Source organism: Chinchilla lanigera, unplaced genomic scaffold, assembly GCF_000276665.1.
Source record: "Chinchilla lanigera isolate Chin_1 unplaced genomic scaffold, ChiLan1.0 scaffold00012, whole genome shotgun sequence".
In the NCBI taxonomy this organism is placed as follows: Eukaryota; Metazoa; Chordata; class Mammalia; order Rodentia; family Chinchillidae; genus Chinchilla; species Chinchilla lanigera.
In genome coordinates, this window is record NW_004955413.1 from 5,965,620 (window position 1) to 5,985,547 (window position 19,928).

The following is a 19,928-nucleotide window of genomic DNA, read 5'->3' on the forward strand; positions in this document are numbered from 1 at the left end:
TGTAGGTGAGCCCAAGTATTTATTTATGTATTTACTTATTTATTTTCCATGAATATTATTTAAATAAAAGGTAGAGAAGAACAAATCAGAAAGAAGTGTAACAAACGAAATCCAAATTTTCATATGACTAAAATAGTGTCTATGAAAACAGTTAACTTTGTGGAGTAAACACATCTTAATGAAAAAGTAAATGTAACCCTGAAAACCATGGGAAAGGAGAAATTTAATATGCTAATGATGGTAGGAATTATATGTTGAAAATAGATTGCCCAAAGAAGAAACTAGAAATAAATTCAAGATATCAAATGTATGCAAAAGATGCAGCCTTTATTTGTAGGAGTATTTCAGTTTGCAACTTAACAGTAAAAAATACTCAACATGTCTAACTCTTCTTTTCTTCGTCTAGTAGGATTTTTGTGGGGGTTAAATAAAAATTAGCATAACCATAATTACTAGCTGTTTCAGTTTTGAGTAGGGAAATCTGTATTTTCTGCTTTGGCTGTGATAAATTTTCTATATTGTTCTTTGAAGTCACTGATGTCCTTCTAGATTAACTTTCTGATATTAAAAACCAACCTCCCTGTCTCATACATAGCAGCTAGGACTCACAGTGAAGGAAAAACAGTGGAACAAGTCCTTGTCGATTTCAAGGTCACTGAACAGGCTCCTGTTCCCCATGCTGGACTCCAAGGAAACATTTACAGTCACTGTCTCATTCAGGTAGTGCAGATGGAGACAGCTTTGCTCAGGCACCTCTGTGTGGAGCTGGGTGGGGACCAGCATCATGTACTGCCTAGAAAGGGTGCAGTTCAGGTCAGGTGAGGAGAGATACATTTTCCATGACTGTGGTTTCATCACAGTAATGATTACCATCCGTACTTCTGTACCCTGACAAGGCAGGCTGACAACATGATAACACGGTGAGTGGCAAGAAAATTTATATACATAACCAGCTTCGGCAGTGGTATCCTACCAAAGGTAGGTACTAATAGCATGATAGTTCTATACTTCCCTACCATACCTGCAGCACTCCAGCTCCTGAATTTAGTTTTTAAAGACAAAATAAGAGAAATAATTATTCACCACATAGATACTCCATTAGGGCTATTCTCAAATGCTGTATTTAATTCTTGAAAAACAACTCAATATCTTCTGCTTATCATCAGTTTCTCCATCTTAACTTATATTATTATGTGTAGAGTTCAGGGGTGTATAATTGACCCAAGTCACAACTGAGGAATAGATAAAGCTAGGTGTCAAAGGCATTCTTTTCCTTCTCCCTTTATATTAGAGACATTCTAGTCCCCAAATTGTTTATGATGAAGCCAGTGACTGGCACCCTAAAGCTTATTAAGTACTACTAGATTATCTTCCCTTGTACCTCTTTTAAAGTCAAATATTCTTCTTCAAACCATAGGAAGGAGAAGTGATGTGACAATTCTTGGTAAAGTATTTCCTTTTAGACAAAAAAATAAGGCCTATCAGTACTTCATAATCTTTGAGGCATTCTGATCCTTACCATAACCCTGCACACCAGGAAATGTCTTAATAGACACAGAGACAGGATCCAAGAAGCATTGCTTAAAGCCTTACCTGACTCAAACTGAACCCAGCCTTAATATTTAACCCAATAACAATAATGGATTTTACTTTTCTTTTTAAGATTATTGTGTTTAGGACAAGAAAATGTCTCTTGTACACTGAAATTTTAGGTCTTAATGGCAGACGAATAAGGAGGCATTTTCCTAAGCCCAATCACATCTAAGTTAGCCCTACTAATTACTTTAGAGTTGACAAAAATTCCATAAAATCATAAAATATTAAAGTTGGAAAGTATCATTTTTATTGGTATGTTTGTTCTCTTTAAAATAAATAAAAAAGAATTGTCCCTCCCCCCAAAAAAAATAAAAATAAAGTTGGAAAGGACACTAAAGAACCTAAGTGAAACAAATAGAATGGTGTTTATCAGAGGCTAGAGAGACAGAGAGGAGATAGGAACTGTTACTCAAAGGGCACAAAGCTGCAGTTAGTGAAGACAAAATAGTCTATCTATCATGAATCATTGTGATTAGAACTAGTCATAATGTACCCAATATTTCAGAACTGAAAGTCAATTTTTTAAAAATTCCACCACAAAAAGATATGTAAATGAGTTAATTATTATATTTACTGGCTATTTAATCCATCCACTTTGTACACAGATATCAAAACATTACCTTGCATCCCATAAGCACATATAGTTATTATTTGTCACTTGAGACAAAATGAATGTAAGTAGAGATTTGGGTAGAAAATGACGATGGAACAGGCCCTGGTGTTACTCACGGTTCTCTAGGAACTGAAGCTGCTGTTGTTAGGAGAGCAAGAAAAATTAAGACAAAATCTAGCAGAGCATATCTGCCTTTCCCCATGGCGTAGGGAGAAAGTGCAAGAGGTAAGAGTGTGGCGTCCTCCTCCTTATGGTGCCTGGCCCTGGTGACTCCCCAGATCCCCAGGGATTTATTTACAAGCGTGCTGAGTGCAAACCGGAAGCTCAGTTCACCGCCTCCAACAGCGTGTAGAATTTGGCAAGCATTCTCTGAGGGTCATTGCTCTCAGGGTAGCCTCACAGATCCAGGATGAACCCAAACAGGCTCAGAAGTGGTGCTGGCGTAGCTGTGTATCACAGCTTTTTCATCATCTCAAATAAAGGCTTTGTATCCATCAAATTAAGAACCTTTTTCGAATTCCTACCATCTTGTATGATGAAGCTCTGCATCATTTCCAATTTTTTTTGTTACTTGTTACTATCTTTAATTGTTTGATCAGTCTTACATTCTTACATCTGGTGGACTGAGCAACTTCGTTGAAGATAACTATGTAATGTAGCAACCATTGTTAATTCCTATCATTTTGTTTTGAGATCATGTATCATTTTGGTTGTTTTTGTGTTGTTTTGATTTTGTCTCCATTGTTGTTATTTTGTGAGTTTTTATCCTTAAAATAAAAAACTCCCTATTCCTGCTCCCCCAGCACTCAATTTTGACAAATACATTTGGTTAGTAACTACCACAGCAATCAAAATATACTATATACAGCAGTGTGATTGCCCCTCAAAGTTTTTTTGAGCCACTTTGCAATACCTCCACTTCCTACGGGCCACCAATAACGTGCATTCTGTCTCTCTAGATGCAGCTTTTTTACAGTGTTGTATGTGTGGAATCACGGAAACCTACTATGTGCAGCCTTTTCAGTCTGACTTCTTGTATTGAGCGAAATGTATTTGGATTTTCACAAATTTTGTTGTCTGAATCAATAGTGGGTTTCTTTTTACTGATGAATAGACATCCATTGTATAACCATACCACAGTTGGTTTATACTTTAACCTCTGTCTGTACATTTGTGCTATTTCTAGTTTTTAACAATTTTTAATGAAGCCACATTCATCATGCATGAGTTTTTGTGTAGACATATTTTTCATTTCTCTTGGGAGAAATACCTAGAGAAGTAGGCTTGATGAGTGATGTGATAAATGTAAATTTCACTGTATTATATTTTTACATCAATACTATATAGATTCCAGTGGTCAAGAAAGGAAGTTTAGCAAATGGCTATAAAAAATAATTGATTAAAAACTGAAGCTGCCATTACCACCACTTTATGCCATTGGGAGTTATTTCACTAAGACTGCAGTGTAGAGGGGCATAAACCATATTGATGCAGTGATCAGTAAATATAACACAGAAGGTGGAGGCAGTTTATGTATGAAAATTTCAATAAGTTAAAAACAATTTCAGTAAGTTTGTCTGGAAGGGGAGGAGCAGGAGAAGAGAAGGATTGCACATTTTCCCATAGAGAAAAGCACCTTCCTTATTTAGAGTATTTAAAGATTGATGAGACTTACAGGTTGAGTAGCTAGTGAAAGTGAAAAATAAAACTATGGAGGCAGATGGCTTATGTATTAACCGGGAAGTGATGGTACTATTCAGAGGAAAAACAAGTGAAGGATAATCCTGGAGACAAGGCATGAGGCCCTTCACTGGAACAGGAAAAATTCATTTCTTGTTGTGGTTTAGATCTTAAATATCCTTCAAATTCCATGTGATGAAGGTTTGGTCACCAGCCTACAGTGCTATTAGTAGGTGGTAGAACCTTAGGGATGGAGCTAAATGGGTGGAGTTTAGGTCATTGAAACATTCCCATGAAGAAGACATTGTGGCCTCGGTCCTTCTTCCCCTTTCTTTACTTCTCAGCCATCACAGAGTGAGCCGATTTGCCCTCCACATGCTCCCCATCATGATGTTCTGCCTCACCACAGACCTAGTGGGGCAGGCCCAAGTAACCATGGGCCAAAACCATGGGCCCAAGTAACCCGTTCTTCTTAGTTATTTCAAGTATTTCATCACAGTGACAGAAAACTAACTACCTGAGATCCCTTTCTTCATCAGGCCTGGGGACTACAGTACTCTTGGTGCCTCACCGAACTGGAAGTTCAACTGTTCTGCTTCTGGCTTTGCTCTTAATAGCTGCTGTTCACTGAGCTGTTGTAGTATGCTATACTTTTAATGTAACCTCATTTAACTCTCTCAACAACACCATAGAGCCGGTGCAGTTCTCATCCCTGTTCTGCAGATGGAGTCACCAGTGGTTATGTAATCTACCGCAGCTTTCACAGCATTAAGTAGGAGAGCTAATATCAGAAGTCAAGTGGTGTGGATCCAGAGTTTGAATTCCTCACCACCTCCCCATTGCCCTGCACTTCTAATGAAGTCGACTTTGACTCTTACCTGAGCTTCAGTTTTCTGAACACCAGCGTTGGGATAGCAATATTTCCCCTGCATTGCTCTCAAGGTTTTATTTAATGAGAAGCCTTAGAAAACCCATTTGAGGGGCTGGGGATTTAGCTCAGCGGCAAAGCACCTGCCTGGCAAGTGCAAGGTCGTGAGTTCAGTTCCCCGTACCGGAGAAAAACCAAAAAAAAAAAAAAAAAAAGAAAACCCATTTGAAAGTACAAGAGTAGTGTAGAGATTGAGAATGCAGTCTCTGGAGTTAGTCTGCTGGGATTCCACTCCTAACTCTTCCAGTTTACTTATGGTCTCCATGTCTCAGCTCCTCGAACTTAAAATGTGGATAATAATAGCATTCACCAAATAGGGGTGCTCAGAGGGCTGCAGGAAGAAATTCATTATCTGAGTTTCTTTTTCATCACTGAGGCACAATACACAGAACCCACAATTTAGAAGAGGAGAGGTTTTTTTTATCACAGTTTGTAATGGTTTCAGTCCATAGTTGACCAGCTTAAAGGGAAGTTGGCATGACAGAGGAGAAAGAGCTCATGGCCTACAAGCAGGAAGCAGAGAGAGATCATAGGAGGAGGAGGGAGATAGACACTTCCAGGCCATTCCGCAGTGACCCCCACATCCTCCAACCAGGCTTAACCTCCCAACATCACATTTAGCTATAAGCTCATCAACACACTAATCCATTGATGAGTATCTTAGCTACAAGCTCTTCAGTGTACTAATCTACTGAGGAGTGTCACACCCCCATGATCCATTCACCTTCCCAAAGCTCCACTTATAAGTGTATGAGGTTTTACAGGGACATCAAATTATAAACCATAGCAATCATAAAATACACTTAATACAGGGAAGGAATTATGTGCTTCAGGCTTAATATTTAATTTCATCATGAGTGTCAGCAACTTAGTACATAGACTCTGGTGGTCAGAAAAAGTGATTATCACACTTGATTATCAAAAATAACTAGTTAAAATGGAAGCTGCATTATCATCTTTGGACATCAAAGATTACCTCAGTAAGACCACAGTAGGGTCATCTTATCACTCAGGGTAAGCAGGCAGTGTTAGTGTCCCTCTCTTATTTCCCCCTCTCATAATAATATTCATTTTTAATAATACTATTCAAATTATAAAATAGCTATTATCATTCTCAAAGGCTAATAAAGGGATAATAACAACTTTGCTATTGGTATCAGCACAACTCCAGAAAATGTAAATAAGATTACCTTGGTAAATAGGTATTATAACTTCAGCAAAGACTAGACAGCTTTGGAATAGTTACAGTGGTACCTCGGTTCACGAACTTAATTCCTTCCATGATTCTGAGGAAAATAGTCATAGCTGTGCTTATCACCTGATGCAGAGTTTGCAAACAGAAGCAAAATTTTGCCCAATGCTTCTGTTTGTGAATGGAATTGTTGGTGCAAAGAAGCATTCATGAACTGGAGTATTACTGTAGCTCATCACATGAAATTTCTAGTTAAGAGAAAGAAGAATAAGGTGGAAAAGAGAAGGAGAAATCAAAAACAAAAAGGATTGTAGCTCCAGAGACCCCCAAAAAATTCATAGTGGTTTTTCTTCTCCTATGAATCTTTGCTTAATTGTCAGCTTCTCATGAGGTTCTTTCTACCTCTGTATTTAGAGCTGTTTACTAACACCCACCCTAATTCTTGTCATTTATTTTTATTTTGCTACACAAAGCGTTAAACCCATTTTTATGTAATTCTATTTTCTTATTTGTATTTACTTTCTATCTTTTTCCACTGGGAAGAAGCTCTCTGAGAGTGGAAAATTTGTTAGCTTTATTTCCTACTATTTCACCTTGTGGTTGTGCAATAAATAATTGCTGAATTATGTGGTTGTCCTGCAACAGAAAGCAGCTGCTTTTGAATTTGGAGACAAAATGAAGATTATGAAATTAGATGCCTTAAATCAACATTATAAAGTGGACGTCTCCCACAGCTGTCAGCAGTGGATTATTGAATCCTGTCTTGCAGCCCACAAATCTGAATTTAGTATTTGAATTCTATCCAAATAAATCACACCAGGGTACACTTAGCTGCACCTGCCCTGAGAACAAACTGCTGAGTGTTATTTTGTCTGGTTAAATATTAGCAGTCTTCAAGTGCAGAAACCTCAGTTACTGGACATGACCAGTTCTTCTTGGTCCTGAGCCTGCTTATGCAATCACATTAACTCATGTTACTAGTTTTTATTTAGAAATTAATTAGAACATACAAAGTGAAGAATAATAAATATTTCTCATCATTGCTATCTATGCAGCTATAATTCATTTCTTTGAAAATGATTTTGATCAGTTTGGTAATTTCATTGATTTTGCAAAAAATGATTAAAATATGAAATACATTAGTAATACTTTCAACATCTAAAAATTAAAATATTTTGTTGAAGGGTATACTTGAATTGATTCAATCCTGTTGTCCAAGGAAAATAATGAATCATTTATTTCCCCGCCAAATTTCTAACCATGAGAATTTTCATGTGTCTGTGCTGGTTTTTAAAGACACATGAGAGATGTCTTTTGAGAAATTCCACAAGCATAGAGTCAGTTATACAACCGTACACAGAACAAAACAAAATATAATCCCCGTTCTATTTTGTTATTTTTTCTAAATTGTACAACAAATTACATAAACTTCAGCATTGAACATACAAATAAAAAGAAATTATATTTACCTTTTGCCTGAAGCTTCATTTAAATTTTCTTTTCATTTTGCTATGATTCTTTCCTTCTTCGACTCAGGTCAATAAAATTTACAATTAATGTGTGAAGATCAAGAATTTTATCTAACAGAAAAAGAATTTCAAAGCCAGAATTACAGAATCCTACACGCAGAAGAGGAAGAATAGATAAGCTATTAAGAATTAGGAAATAATCAAACAGTAGAAAAACAACAAAATGACAAGAATTTATACATATCTATCTATAATAACTCTGAATGTAAATGGTCTTAATTCTACAATCAAAAGATACATAGTGACTGTGTTAGTTACTTTTCTCATTGCTGAGACAAAATACCCAATACCCAAAGTTAAGGAGGAAAAGTTTATTTTGGCTAACAATTTGTAGAGGTCTCAGTCCATATTGGCTGGCTCCAAGGCAGGATGGTATGGCTGAGGAGAAATGGTGGATGGCAGGCAGAGGCAGCAAAACAGCAAAGTAGTGAAGCATTAAGCAACAACAGCAACTCCCTTTCTGTCCCTTATATTCTGTCCAGATATATCCCCTGGACCCAGTGTGGGTCTTCCCATTATCCACACTCAGACTATGCCAAATCAACCAATGAACAAATTTAGCAATCACACACTTAATTTCAGCATTACACACACTAGATCCACCCACTTCTGAAAAAGCTCCCACCTATGGCAACATAAGGTTTTAGGGGAACATCTAAATACAAGCCATAACAGTGACATATTGGATTAAAAAACAAGATCCACCTATTTGTTATGCAAGAAACACACCTCAGTAGTAAAAACATACAAAGAAAAAAATGAGAAGAAATATTCCATGCAAATAGGATCTAAAAGCAAGCAGGAGTAATTACACTAGTATCCAACAAGGCAGACTTCAAGACAAAATTAATCAGAAGAGACAAAGAAGCTCAGTTCCTATTAGTAAAGGGAACAATATGCCAAGTAGATATAATAATTGTAAATATATATGTACCAAACATAAGCGCACTTAATTTCATATAACTAAGATTATTACATTTGAAAAGACTCCTAATAATGGATCACTCCTATACTTCAGTCTTACCAATGGATAGGTCATACAGATGAAAAAATTAACAAAGAAACATCAGATACAAAATATATCATAAATCAAAAGGACTTAATAGACATCTGAAGAACATTCCATACAATTATGAGATACACTTTTTAAGCAGCTCATGGACTGTTCAACAAAATTGACCATGTTTTATGCCACAAACAAGTGTTAACACATACAAAACAAGTGAAGTAATTTTTTCATCTTATTAGATCATAATGGAATGAAACTAGAAATCAACAAGAGAAAAATACAGAAAATTACAGACAAGTGAAGACTGAACAATTTGCTTTTAAACAATTACTAAGCCACTGAAGAAATGAAGGGGAAATTTAAATCACTACAATCAAATAAAAACTGAAACAAAACATACCAGGATCTCTGGGATACTTCAAAGGCAGTTTTAAGAGGGACTTTTATAGCTGCATCAAAAAAAATCAGACAGATTTGAATTGTACAACATAAGGATATATCTCAAGGTCTTAGAAAAACAAGAGGAAAATAAACATAATAAAAATCACAGCTGAAATTAATGATATTCAAACTAAAAGGATCAGTGAAACAAAGGGCTGGTTCTTGGAAAAGACAAATGAGATTGATAAACATTCAGCCAAGTTAGCCAAAAGAAAGAGATGGAAGATCCAAATTAATACAATTACAAATTTTAAAATAGCATGTTATAAGAGAAAAACCTGAAATCTGAGACTCATTACAAACTCTTTTGAAAACCTATATTCCATTAATCTAGAAGAAATGTATGAATTTCTATATACATATAACCTACTAAAATTGAAACAAAAGTACATGTAAAAACTTAAATTACTAACAAGCAATGAGATTAAAGCAGAAATAAAAACTCTCCCATCAAACAAAAACCCAAGACGAGATGGATTCACTGCTGAGTTTTGCCAGGTCTTTAAAGAATAAATAACAAAGCTCCTCAAACTGTTACCTGAAATAGAAAGGAAAAGGACACTTCCAAACTCACTCCATGAGGTCAGTATTGCCCTAATATCAAAACCAGACAAGGAGAGAGGAAAGAAAGAAAACTATAGATCAATATTTGTGATGAACATAGACGCAAATATTCTTAATGCAACACTAGCAAACTGAATTCAAAAACACTAAAAAGATCATCACCATGACCAAGATGGTTTCATCCCAGGAATGCAAGAATGGTTTAACACACACAAATCTATAAACATGATATACTCACATAAATAAAATCCAGGATTGAAATCATATAATTATCTCGATGCAGAAAAGGCTTTAAGAAAATTCAACATGCCTTTATGACAAAAATGTATAAATATATAAATGAAAGAACCACATATTAAAAGATTATACCTCAATATAAGACCATATTCAGCAAACCAAGAACCAACTTCAAACTGAATAGACAAAATTAAAAGCATTTGCTGTAAAATTAGCAATGAGACAAGGATGTCTGTTCACATCACTCCCATTCAATATAGACTTGAAACTTTCAATAATGCAATTAGGCAAGATAAAGAAATGAAATAAACACAAACAGAAGAGAAAGAAGTCAAATCATTCTTATTTGTGTGTGATATGGTCCTACGATTAGATCTTAAGAGCTCAACCAAGAAACTTTTAGAGCTGATAAACAATTTCGGCAAAGTAGGAGAATACAAAATCAGAATTAAAATATCATAGCTTTTCTCTACACAAATAAAGAAGCTGAGAAAAAATCAGGAAAACAATTTCATCCACAATAACTCCCAAAAAAATCTAAGAATAACTGTACCCAAGATAATTAAAATCCTCTACAATTAGAATTAAAAAACACTGAAAATAAATTGAAGAAGATATGAGAAAATGGAAAGACTTCTTATGTTGACAGATTGCCAGAATTAATACTGTTAAAATGGACTAATTACCAAATGTGATCTACAGATTCAATGAAATCTACATCAAAATATCAATGACACCCTTCACAGAACTAGAAAAAACAAAACCAAAAGTCATTTGAAATCATAAAGAACCTGAATAGTCACAGTGGTTCTAAACAAAAAAATGAATAAGGCTGAAGGCATCACAAGACTCAATTTCAAATTATAATATAAAGCCATAACAAACACAGCATGATGCTAGAACAAAACAGATGTGTAGATCAACAAAATAGAATCGAGGACACAAAAGAAGATTCACACAGCTAGAGCTATCTGATTCTGGACAAAGAAAGCAAAAACATATGCTGGAGAAAACTGGATATTCATATGTAAAAGACTGAAACTAGATCTCTACTTCACACTCTAAAAAAATAAATTCAAAATTGATCAAAGACCTGGATAAAATACTGGAAATTTTGAAACTGCTAAAAAGAAACAAGTGGGGAAATTTGAGATCTATCATGGGCACAAACAAAAACATCCTGTGTAGGATTCCAAAGGCACCAGAAGTAATAACAGGAATCAGCAATGGAATTACATCAAATTAAAAGGTTTCTATGCAGCAAGGGAAGTAACCCTAAAAGTAAAGAAACAGACTACAGCGTGGAGAAAAAAAATCTTTGCCAGGTAGCTGTACTACTGATTTCTATTGCTGTACTGAAAGAAACAGTTAATGTTTAATTGTTTGATCAATCTTATATGTCTATATTTGTTCATCTGAGTAACTAATTTGAAGATAACAGTGTGTAATACAACAACCGTTGTTAATTTCCTATCACCTTGTCTGAAACTCTGTATTGCTGTTATTGCTTCTGTGTTGTTTTGTAAATGTCTGAGTGTTTGTTAATATGTTTGTCCTTTTATCTTTAAAATAAAAGAAAAAGATAAAAGTCTTTGCCAGCAACTTTTTCCACAGTGGATTTACATCCTATATATATTAGATCTCATATATATATATGTTTGGTTCTTTGGGGGTTTTTTTCGGTACCAGGAATAAAACTCACGACCATGCGCTTGCCAGGCAAGCGCTGTGCCACTGAGCTAAACCCCCAGCCCCTACATCCATAATATATAAAAAATTCCCAAAAAAACACCAAAAAATACCCCAATCAATAAATGGACAAATGAATTAAACAGACACTTCTCAAAGGAAGCACAAATGACCAATAAGTCTATGGAAGAATGTTCAACACTTTTAGCCACTAGGGAAATGTAAATCAAAACAACTCTGAGATTCCACCTCAATCCAAACCCAGTCAGAAGGGCAAACATGAAGAGCACATAAACATATTGGTGAGGATGCAGGAGAAATAGAATACGATCACATTTCTCCTCGCCCATGCCCCTGGGTTGGGGCTTGCTCCCTCTGCCCTCGGGCCCTCCTGGCTTTCACCAATCCACAGCTGCAGCTCTCACTCACTCTATGTCTTTGTAGGTTCAGTGCTAGTCTCACAGTAGGAGCCTGGGAGGTGGGAGACACATTACAGATAGAGGTTGAAGACACATTACAGATAGAGGTTGAAGACACATTACAGATAGAGGTTGAAGACACATTACAGATAGAGGTTGCACGTTATCCCCTCAGAGTCTGAGAACAAATCACCAATCAGAGAGTGAGCAGTGCCTTGGTGTGTGCTGACAAGATATGCTGCCAGACTGCAATGTCCTCTGTTTGGACACAATAACATATGTATTTATAGCAGCACAGTTTGTCATAGCTAACTCTTTTAAACAGCCAAAATTCCCATTAATCAATGAATGGATAAAGAAGACGTGGTTCTTTTACACAATGGAGTACTACTCAACCATAAAGGATGATCTTGCGACATTTCTAGGTAAATGGATGCACCTTGAAACCCTACTCTTAAGTGAAGTAAATCAGACACAAGTGTAAATATTGCATTGTTTCTCTGGTGTGAGAAACCAAAAGGGTAAATATGCACCAAATTTTTAATAAATATTGTGAAATAGGAAGAAAATTTTCAAAGGGGAGGGAGAACAAGTGGAGAGGAAAGGAAAAGAAAAAAAGAGTAGGAAGACAAAATGGAAACTAAGCTTTTGTAAATAAAGAGGGGTGTTATTGTTTGTATATGAGGCTGCTTCTAACTCAAGATTTTTGTGTAAATAGGGAGGGGGGAGGGATTGAATGTGTATGGGGTTGGGAAAAAAGGAAAAAAGAAAAAAAAGACTACAGTCACAAATTCCCTATGATGAATGTGAGCATTATGTACATATAAAGTGTATGAATAAAATTAATTTTAAAAAGAATACTACCACAATGCTGATAGAAATATAAATTAGTACAATCCCTATGGAAATTATGCAGAGGTTCCTCAGAAAACCAAAAGTACAATAACCATATGACCCAGCTATTTCACTACTAAGAATATACTGAAGGAACTGAAGTCAGTATAGTACAGGGAAACTTGCACACCAATAATTATCCCAGCAAAATTCACAATAACCAGAATATGGAACCATTTTAAATGACCATCAATGAATGATGGAAAAAGACAATGTGGCATATGTACACAATGGAGTATTATTTAGCCATAAAGAAAAGTGAGATTAGACAGGGATATATCTCAGCGGCACGACCTGCCTGGCAAGGGCAAGGTCCTAAGTTCGATTCTCGGTACCAAGAAAAGAGATTACATCATTTGCTGGGAAACAGATGATACTGGAGATTATGATATTAAGCAAAATGAACCAGACTCAGAGGCAAATGGTGCCTATTTTCCCTAATATGTGGAATATAAAAAAGTGACATGAAAATAAAAGGCACACTATTAAAAAAAGAGGAAAAGTGTGATGGCAGGGAAAAGATATAAGGAAGGATAGTAGAGGAGATAATCAAACTATGTTGTATGCATTAAGGAAATACAATGTTGAAACCTAATATTTTGTAGAAAATGAATAGACACTGATATAAATATAATTAAGAGAAGCTTGAGAATGAATAATTAAATTAAATGCATAATCACATTTCACATGTATAATAATAGAACTGCCTGAGCTCCTACATGTTGCTTTAAAAATGGTGAAATAACTCAACATTTTGAAAGCTGACAAAAAGAATAGGCGAGCACCTATTGGATTAAAAATGTAAGATTAGGGGGGAAAACTTGGAAATTTTTCTACTGACAACCCTCTCCTTACTCTTGCACTACTCTTTTCAGCAACAACCATCATTAATTTACTAAGTTTCTTCATGAAAGTTTTTTTTCTGCTTTCCTTTTAAGAACTTGTGAGTTATACCACAATCTGCTCTTTAAGAAATGATTCCAGGGAACGTGAAAAGTGAAAATCCTTATTGCTCCCTGGAATTTTAGTCTCTTGCTCACTCAAATGTTATAATTATATACACTTGTGCACATACTGTAAATGTTAGCATTATGCTTGAAATCAGTCTGAAATTTGTGTTTTTCCCTCAGTTGTATGGCTTTGTGCATCCTTGACACATGCAGAGAGCTACTGCAAAGCATCTACCTGCACGGTCCACTACATTCTTCCTAGCCATTTTAATTCCAAAATGTCATTTCTAACATTTTTATCAACACAGTGTTGGAATGAATATTCTTGTGTATGTCTCCCTGTTCACACGTAGAATATTTCTTTATGGTACATACTCAACCAGAATTGCTAAATCCATAATATGTATATTTTCATATAATAACAAATTATCATGCAAAATATAAAATCCCACCCAGGAAAGTATACAAATACTCTCATCACTGCAACCTCACCTAACTGAATATTATCAAACTTTTCAATTTGTCTTAATGAGATAGAAATAAGTGATTTTGTTTTAATTTCTATGTGATTATTAAAAATATTAAGCAGTTTTTTTCAGTAGTTCTCTTCCATTTACATCTCCGCCATTTGTGAACTGCTCTTTTTTTTTTTGGTCTTTTTTGAGACAGGGTCTCTCTATGCAGTTCAGGCTGGCCTTGAGCTCACTTTGTAGCCCAAGCTGGTCTCGAGCTCACAAGGATCCTCCTGCCTCAGCCTTCCAAGTGCTGAGCTGCTCTTTTATAGCCTTTCCTCATTTTTCCACTTACTTGTCTTATTCATTATATTTTTAGGTTTTTGGAAATATGTTCTACATACTAATACTTCGTCACTGTTTGAGTTTGATCCCTTGTTATGGCTGAAGCATTTCTTACTGTAGGTATATATCACATTTTGTTTCTCCAGTCATCTGTTGATGGGCACTTTAACTTTTTAAAATTTGTTTTATTAACATATTGATTGTACATATTGGTGAGTCAGGGTAATATTTCCATACAAGCACACAGTGTGACGTGATCATATTCAACCACCCTTTCTCCCTTGCCATCTACCAGCTTATCTTGCTTAAGCCAGCCCCCTTCCAGGCCATAGTCACTACTATTTTATTTTCAGGTTGACACCTTTTCTTTTTCTACACATGAGAGAGATGTGTAATACCATACTTGGATCTGGGTCTGGCTTATTTTACCTAATATCTTGTCCTTCAGTTCCGTCCATTTTCCTACAAGTGACAGAATTTGTTTTCCTCTGGGATAGATAATACAGCATTGCATATAAACATCATATTTTCTTCATCCACCAGTTTGCTAATTAGAACCCAGACTAACTCCATATCTTAGTTATTACAAATAGTGCTACAATAGAAATGCACATAAAAGTGTCTTTTTGTGTGCTGATTTCCTTGCTTTTGGGTATATACCCAGGAGGATGGCAGTTGTATTTATAGATTTTTTGAGAAATTCCATACTGTTTTCCATAGTAATTATACTCATTTTAATGCTCACCTATAGTGTATAAAATTCTTTGTTCTCTATATCCTGAACAATATTTGCTTTTTTGGTTTTTTGTTTTTAATATGTTATAGCTTATTATATTAAAAATATGTCATAACATAGTTTTAATATGTTATACCTTATGTTATTTTTATTGTAGTTTTTATTTAGATTTCTCTGATGGCTAATGATATTAAGCACTTTTCTTGTATTTATTGGCATATAAATATCTTGGTGTTCACGAGTGTTAGGGCTGATACATTTTGTCAACTTGAGGAATCTAAAGTTTAACTAAATAACTCAGCAGTTCTACATCCTGGGATGAAAAGGACATGCTCTTCCAGCTCTAGGATGTTGTTCATTGTGTCAGTTCGAAAAGTTTAAAAGGTTAACTATGTGACTCAGCAGGGAGCCAGGGTCCTTACTTTATGTTCATCTTGAGCCTGGGCAAGAGGAGGGCCTGGAGATGGTGTGGGTGTAAAGGACCACCTCCCTCAGGGTGGGTGGGCTGCATACAATATAAGGAGGAAAAAGAGGCTTGCTTCCCCTTCTTGTTTTTGCTGCTTTTTCTCTTGTGCCACCTTAAGTTGTTGCCCCTGTGCCATGCCACCCTGCCATGAAGCCAGCTGATTATAGACTGAAACCTCCAGAAACTGTGAGCTAAATAAACCTTTCTTCCTTAATTTTGGGCATTGGATAGAATTGGAGGAGAACCAAATCAAATTCATTAGTTAAGTTCAATGTTGATCTTAAGGGGAAATTTGATTCAGTACCATATTTTTTTCTGGCACATAAGGAGCTTACAAAGAAAGATTTTGTCTTGTTCTCTAGACTGTTCTTCATTCAGGTGTTTCCTTTGCTATGAAAAGTTTTCAATTTGATATAATTCCATTTGTCACTTTTTGCTTTGTTTCCTATGTTTTTTGTGTAATATCCAGATAATCATTCCCTGGACCAATATTCCAACCTCTATATTTTTTCCTAGTAGTATCAGAGTTTCATGTCTTAACATTAAGATCCTTGACCTATTTTGTGTTGATTTTTGGACAGGTAAGAGATGTAGATTGGTTTCAGTCTTGGTTTCAGTCTTATACATGTAGACATCCAGTTTTCCCAGAACCATCTGTAGAAGAGGCCATCCTTTCTCCAGCATACATTTTTGGCAACTCTATCCACAATCAAATGTCTGTAGATGCACTGGTTTGTTTTGTAGTTCTCCACACTGTTCCATTGGTTTTATGTACTTTGTTCAACTTCTCACCCTGCTTTATATATACATACCATCAGATGTTTTGGTTCTGTTGGCTTTATTATCTCTGTCTATGATGTTTTTGAGTATTTCTTGGAGTGCAGGTTTGATATTTATGAATTTCTTAATCTGCTCTGTGTCACAAAAGGGCTTCACTTCTCTGTCAATTTTGAAAGGTAGTTTTACAGGATACATTAGTCTGAGCTGGAAGTTGTTTCCTTGTAGGACTTGAGCATGTCATTTCAAGCTCTTTTGGCCTTTAAAATTGGCATTGAAAAGTCTGCATAAGCCTATCGGGTTTACCTTTGTTTTTTTTTTTTTTGGTTTTTCTCCGGTACTGGGAACCGAACTCATGACCTTGCACTTGCCAGGCAGGTGCTTTTGCCGCTGAGCTAAGTCCCCAGCCCCGGGTTTACCTTTATAAGTGATTTTTTCTTATCTCTTACAGCTTTCTGTCTTTGTGTTGGACTTCTGGGAATCTGACTATAATATGTCATGAACAGCTTCTTTTTTCATCAAATTACTTGATGTTCTGCAACCCATACTTACCTGTATGTTGACGTCTTTCCCCTTATTTGAAGAGGTTTTTTGTTATGATTTCTTTAATCAGATTTTTTTTATTCCATTGATGCTGCTCTCTGTTTTCCCTCTGACTCCAATTAGCCTTGACTTTATCTTCTGAGCATCATCAAGCAGTTGTTGATGGATTTTCTTTTTTTTTCCTTTCATTTTTAAACTATCTGTGAGTTATGTTGTACTCTCATCCTGTCCTCAAGGGCTCCTCACATTGGTCCCTTTTACTCTTGATGTATTCAACACAATGTTTTTCCAGGATTTCTATTTGGTACCTTTCCATGGAGGCTATTTCTTTTGTAAATTTGTCATTCTTATCCTGAATAATTTTTGCCAGGTCTTCTAATTTTTTATTTGTTTCTTATAATCACATTGATCAATGTGTTTGTTAGTTTCACTGTCTTTTGGGTTGTGCCCCCTTTGAGCTCACCAAGTTTCTTTGCTTCCTCTTTAATCAGTTCATGCAGCTCAGCTATCTAGTTTTAGGTTTGCTTGTCATCAGTTCCTCTTGGGTCTGCTTTGGGAGAGTTGGGTGTCTTTGGAGGCATTTTGTTGCCCTATTTGCTTTCATATTCCTATTTTTCTGTGCTGAGGGTTGAAATCAAATAAATTAAAGAGACTTTTTTGTTGGTATGAAAATTTCTTTCATTACGTTCTGTTTTCTGGTGATTGATCTTAGTTTGTCAAAGTATATTTTCTGCTTCACCCTACTCAGTTTGATTAAGTTGGACCCAGTCACTCTGTTGTAGGGAGAGGTTTCCTACTTGATATAACCTAACACATTCACAGATCCAAACACACATCAGTCACAAACATTAGAAATTGTCTTGACCTTTTCAAGCTTTTATCAGTGACTCTCACAGTCTATCCTCTACTGTTATTGGTGATTAGTCTGGGATGTGAGTGGAGAAGGGAAAAAAGAGAAAGATGAGTATGAAGGAGGTAGGTCAGTCAGTGTGTAGGAAGATAAAAGAAATATTAATAGGTTAAAAAAATAGGACATCTGTCTCTGTTAGGCATTTTTATATCTGGAATAAAGGGTTAATGTTGAGAATATTTCAGGAAATGTTTGTGGAGGTGGAAGGAGAGATGCAGAGGGAAGAGAGGTGTAGAGATTGAGTAAAGCTGTGAGGTTATATGATCTGTTCATATATTTTCAGTTAGTTTTGTATGAATCCTCTAAGCACAATTTTGTTACATTTTGCCCCAACGTGACCATAAATGTTACCATTCAAGTTAAAGCACTGGTCTATTCTTCATCTCTTTATACATATACAGGCACCTACCATAAGTATGTCACGTGAAAGATGCAGAAGAAGCAAGGGAAGAAGGGGGAAATAGGTAAAAAGAGAAAGACAAAACAATATAGAATACAGAAGATGAGTAAGAAAGAGATAAAGAAGGAAGATGGAGAAAGAGGTGTGTGAGAATTAGGGGGAAAATGGAAAGTAAGAAAGTTCTAAAAAATCATTGATGCAGAAGCAAGAAATGAAGAAAAAAGAGAGAACCCAGAACATACACAGAAGCAAGAAAACGCACACACACATGCACATACACACACACTCTTGCACACACACACATGACAGCTACACCACACAGCCACAATGTCTACACAGTTCCCTTCCACTGTAGTCATCATCCACTTGTACACAGCCACATAGTTTTCCCCTGCCTGTGGGCTGCTTAACTCCCTGCCTGGGAGTGGTGAGGAAGTCACTTGGCTATACTTTGGCTATAGTTAACTGCAGGCCTCTGTCTCTGTCCCAAGATCCAGTCACCTCAGTTAATTTGGGGAAAGGAAGATTTGAAATAGTTTGTCCAACACTCAGCTCTTCTACATCAGCTTCCACCAGTGAGCCCTCACCCCCACTCTCCTTCATCTCTGCTTTAGCTCCATGTCCTCCCTCCTGGGGCTTCCACCTTGTATGTTACCAGAAACTCTCTGCCCTGGCCAACCCCCTCTGGTCCTTCACACTCAGATGCTTGACGACCCGACTCAAGAGCTCTACTTTCCAGTCTATAAAACATGGCAGATATTGAGCAATTTTTCATGTATTTATTGGCCATTTGTACTTGTGAGAAGTGTCTGTTCCATTCAGTTGCCCATTTTTGACAGGGTCTTGTAGTTATTCTAGCTATAAATTCTTTATCTGAGGAATAGCTGCCAAAAATTTTTCCAGAATGGGAGAAAAAACTGGCAAACTATATAAGAGGATGATACCAAAATATATAAACATCTGCAACACAACAGCAAAAAGAAATTATTTAAAATGAAAAGAGGACTTTAATAGACATATACAAAAAGAAAATATACAAAAACTAATGGGTATATGAAAAAATTATGTTACCATTCATTAGGTAAATGCAAATGAAAACTACAAACATGCATATCAAGATGTCTGTTATCCAGACTGGAAGATGCAGTCACAAACCACAAACACTCAGCCACTTTATCTCTGACAGAGGCCAAAAAAGTCCGCTGGAAGAAAGATAGCCTCTTCAACAAATGGTTCTGGAAAAACTGGCTTACCACATGCCACACTGACACTAGACCCATGTCTATCACCATGCACCAAACTCAAGTCACAGTGGTTTAAAGATCTAAATATTAAAACAGAAACATTAAATCTACTGGAAGAGAAAGTAGGTAAAAATCTTGAAGATATAGGGGTATGCAGAGTTCAGGAAGAGAAACCAAACTGCAATGGAAATTCTTCAAAGGTACCTCATCTTTTTTTGTTGGGGGAGGGAATCTCATCTTGTTGAAAAGTTTTTGCACATCTAAAGAATTCACCAGCAGAGTAAAGAGAAAACCCACAAATTGGGAAAAATTTT

The 19,928-nt window shown here is 36.1% G+C and overlaps 1 protein-coding gene across 5 annotated transcripts in view; it reads right to left on the minus strand.

Moving 5' to 3' along the window:
* LOC102021328 (alpha-2-macroglobulin-like) overlaps positions 1-19,928 on the minus strand; it is a 110,679-nt gene that overhangs the window by 80,268 nt on the left and 10,483 nt on the right. For 3 of the 5 annotated variants that reach the window (XR_260065.2, XM_013511453.1, XM_013511450.1), the window contains exons 1-2: positions 2,326-2,481; positions 610-793 (exon numbers count right to left, since the gene is read on the minus strand). Coding sequence is in view for 4 of the 5 variants with exons in the window: in XM_013511453.1 (XP_013366907.1) it covers positions 610-793; positions 2,326-2,411 (270 nt within the window). In the remaining variant the exon portion in view is untranslated. Of the gene's footprint in view, positions 1-609; positions 794-2,325; positions 2,482-7,478; positions 7,590-19,928 lie in introns of those variants that run through there. The other 2 variants (XM_005378888.2, XM_013511451.1) reach the window with 2 other exon arrangements.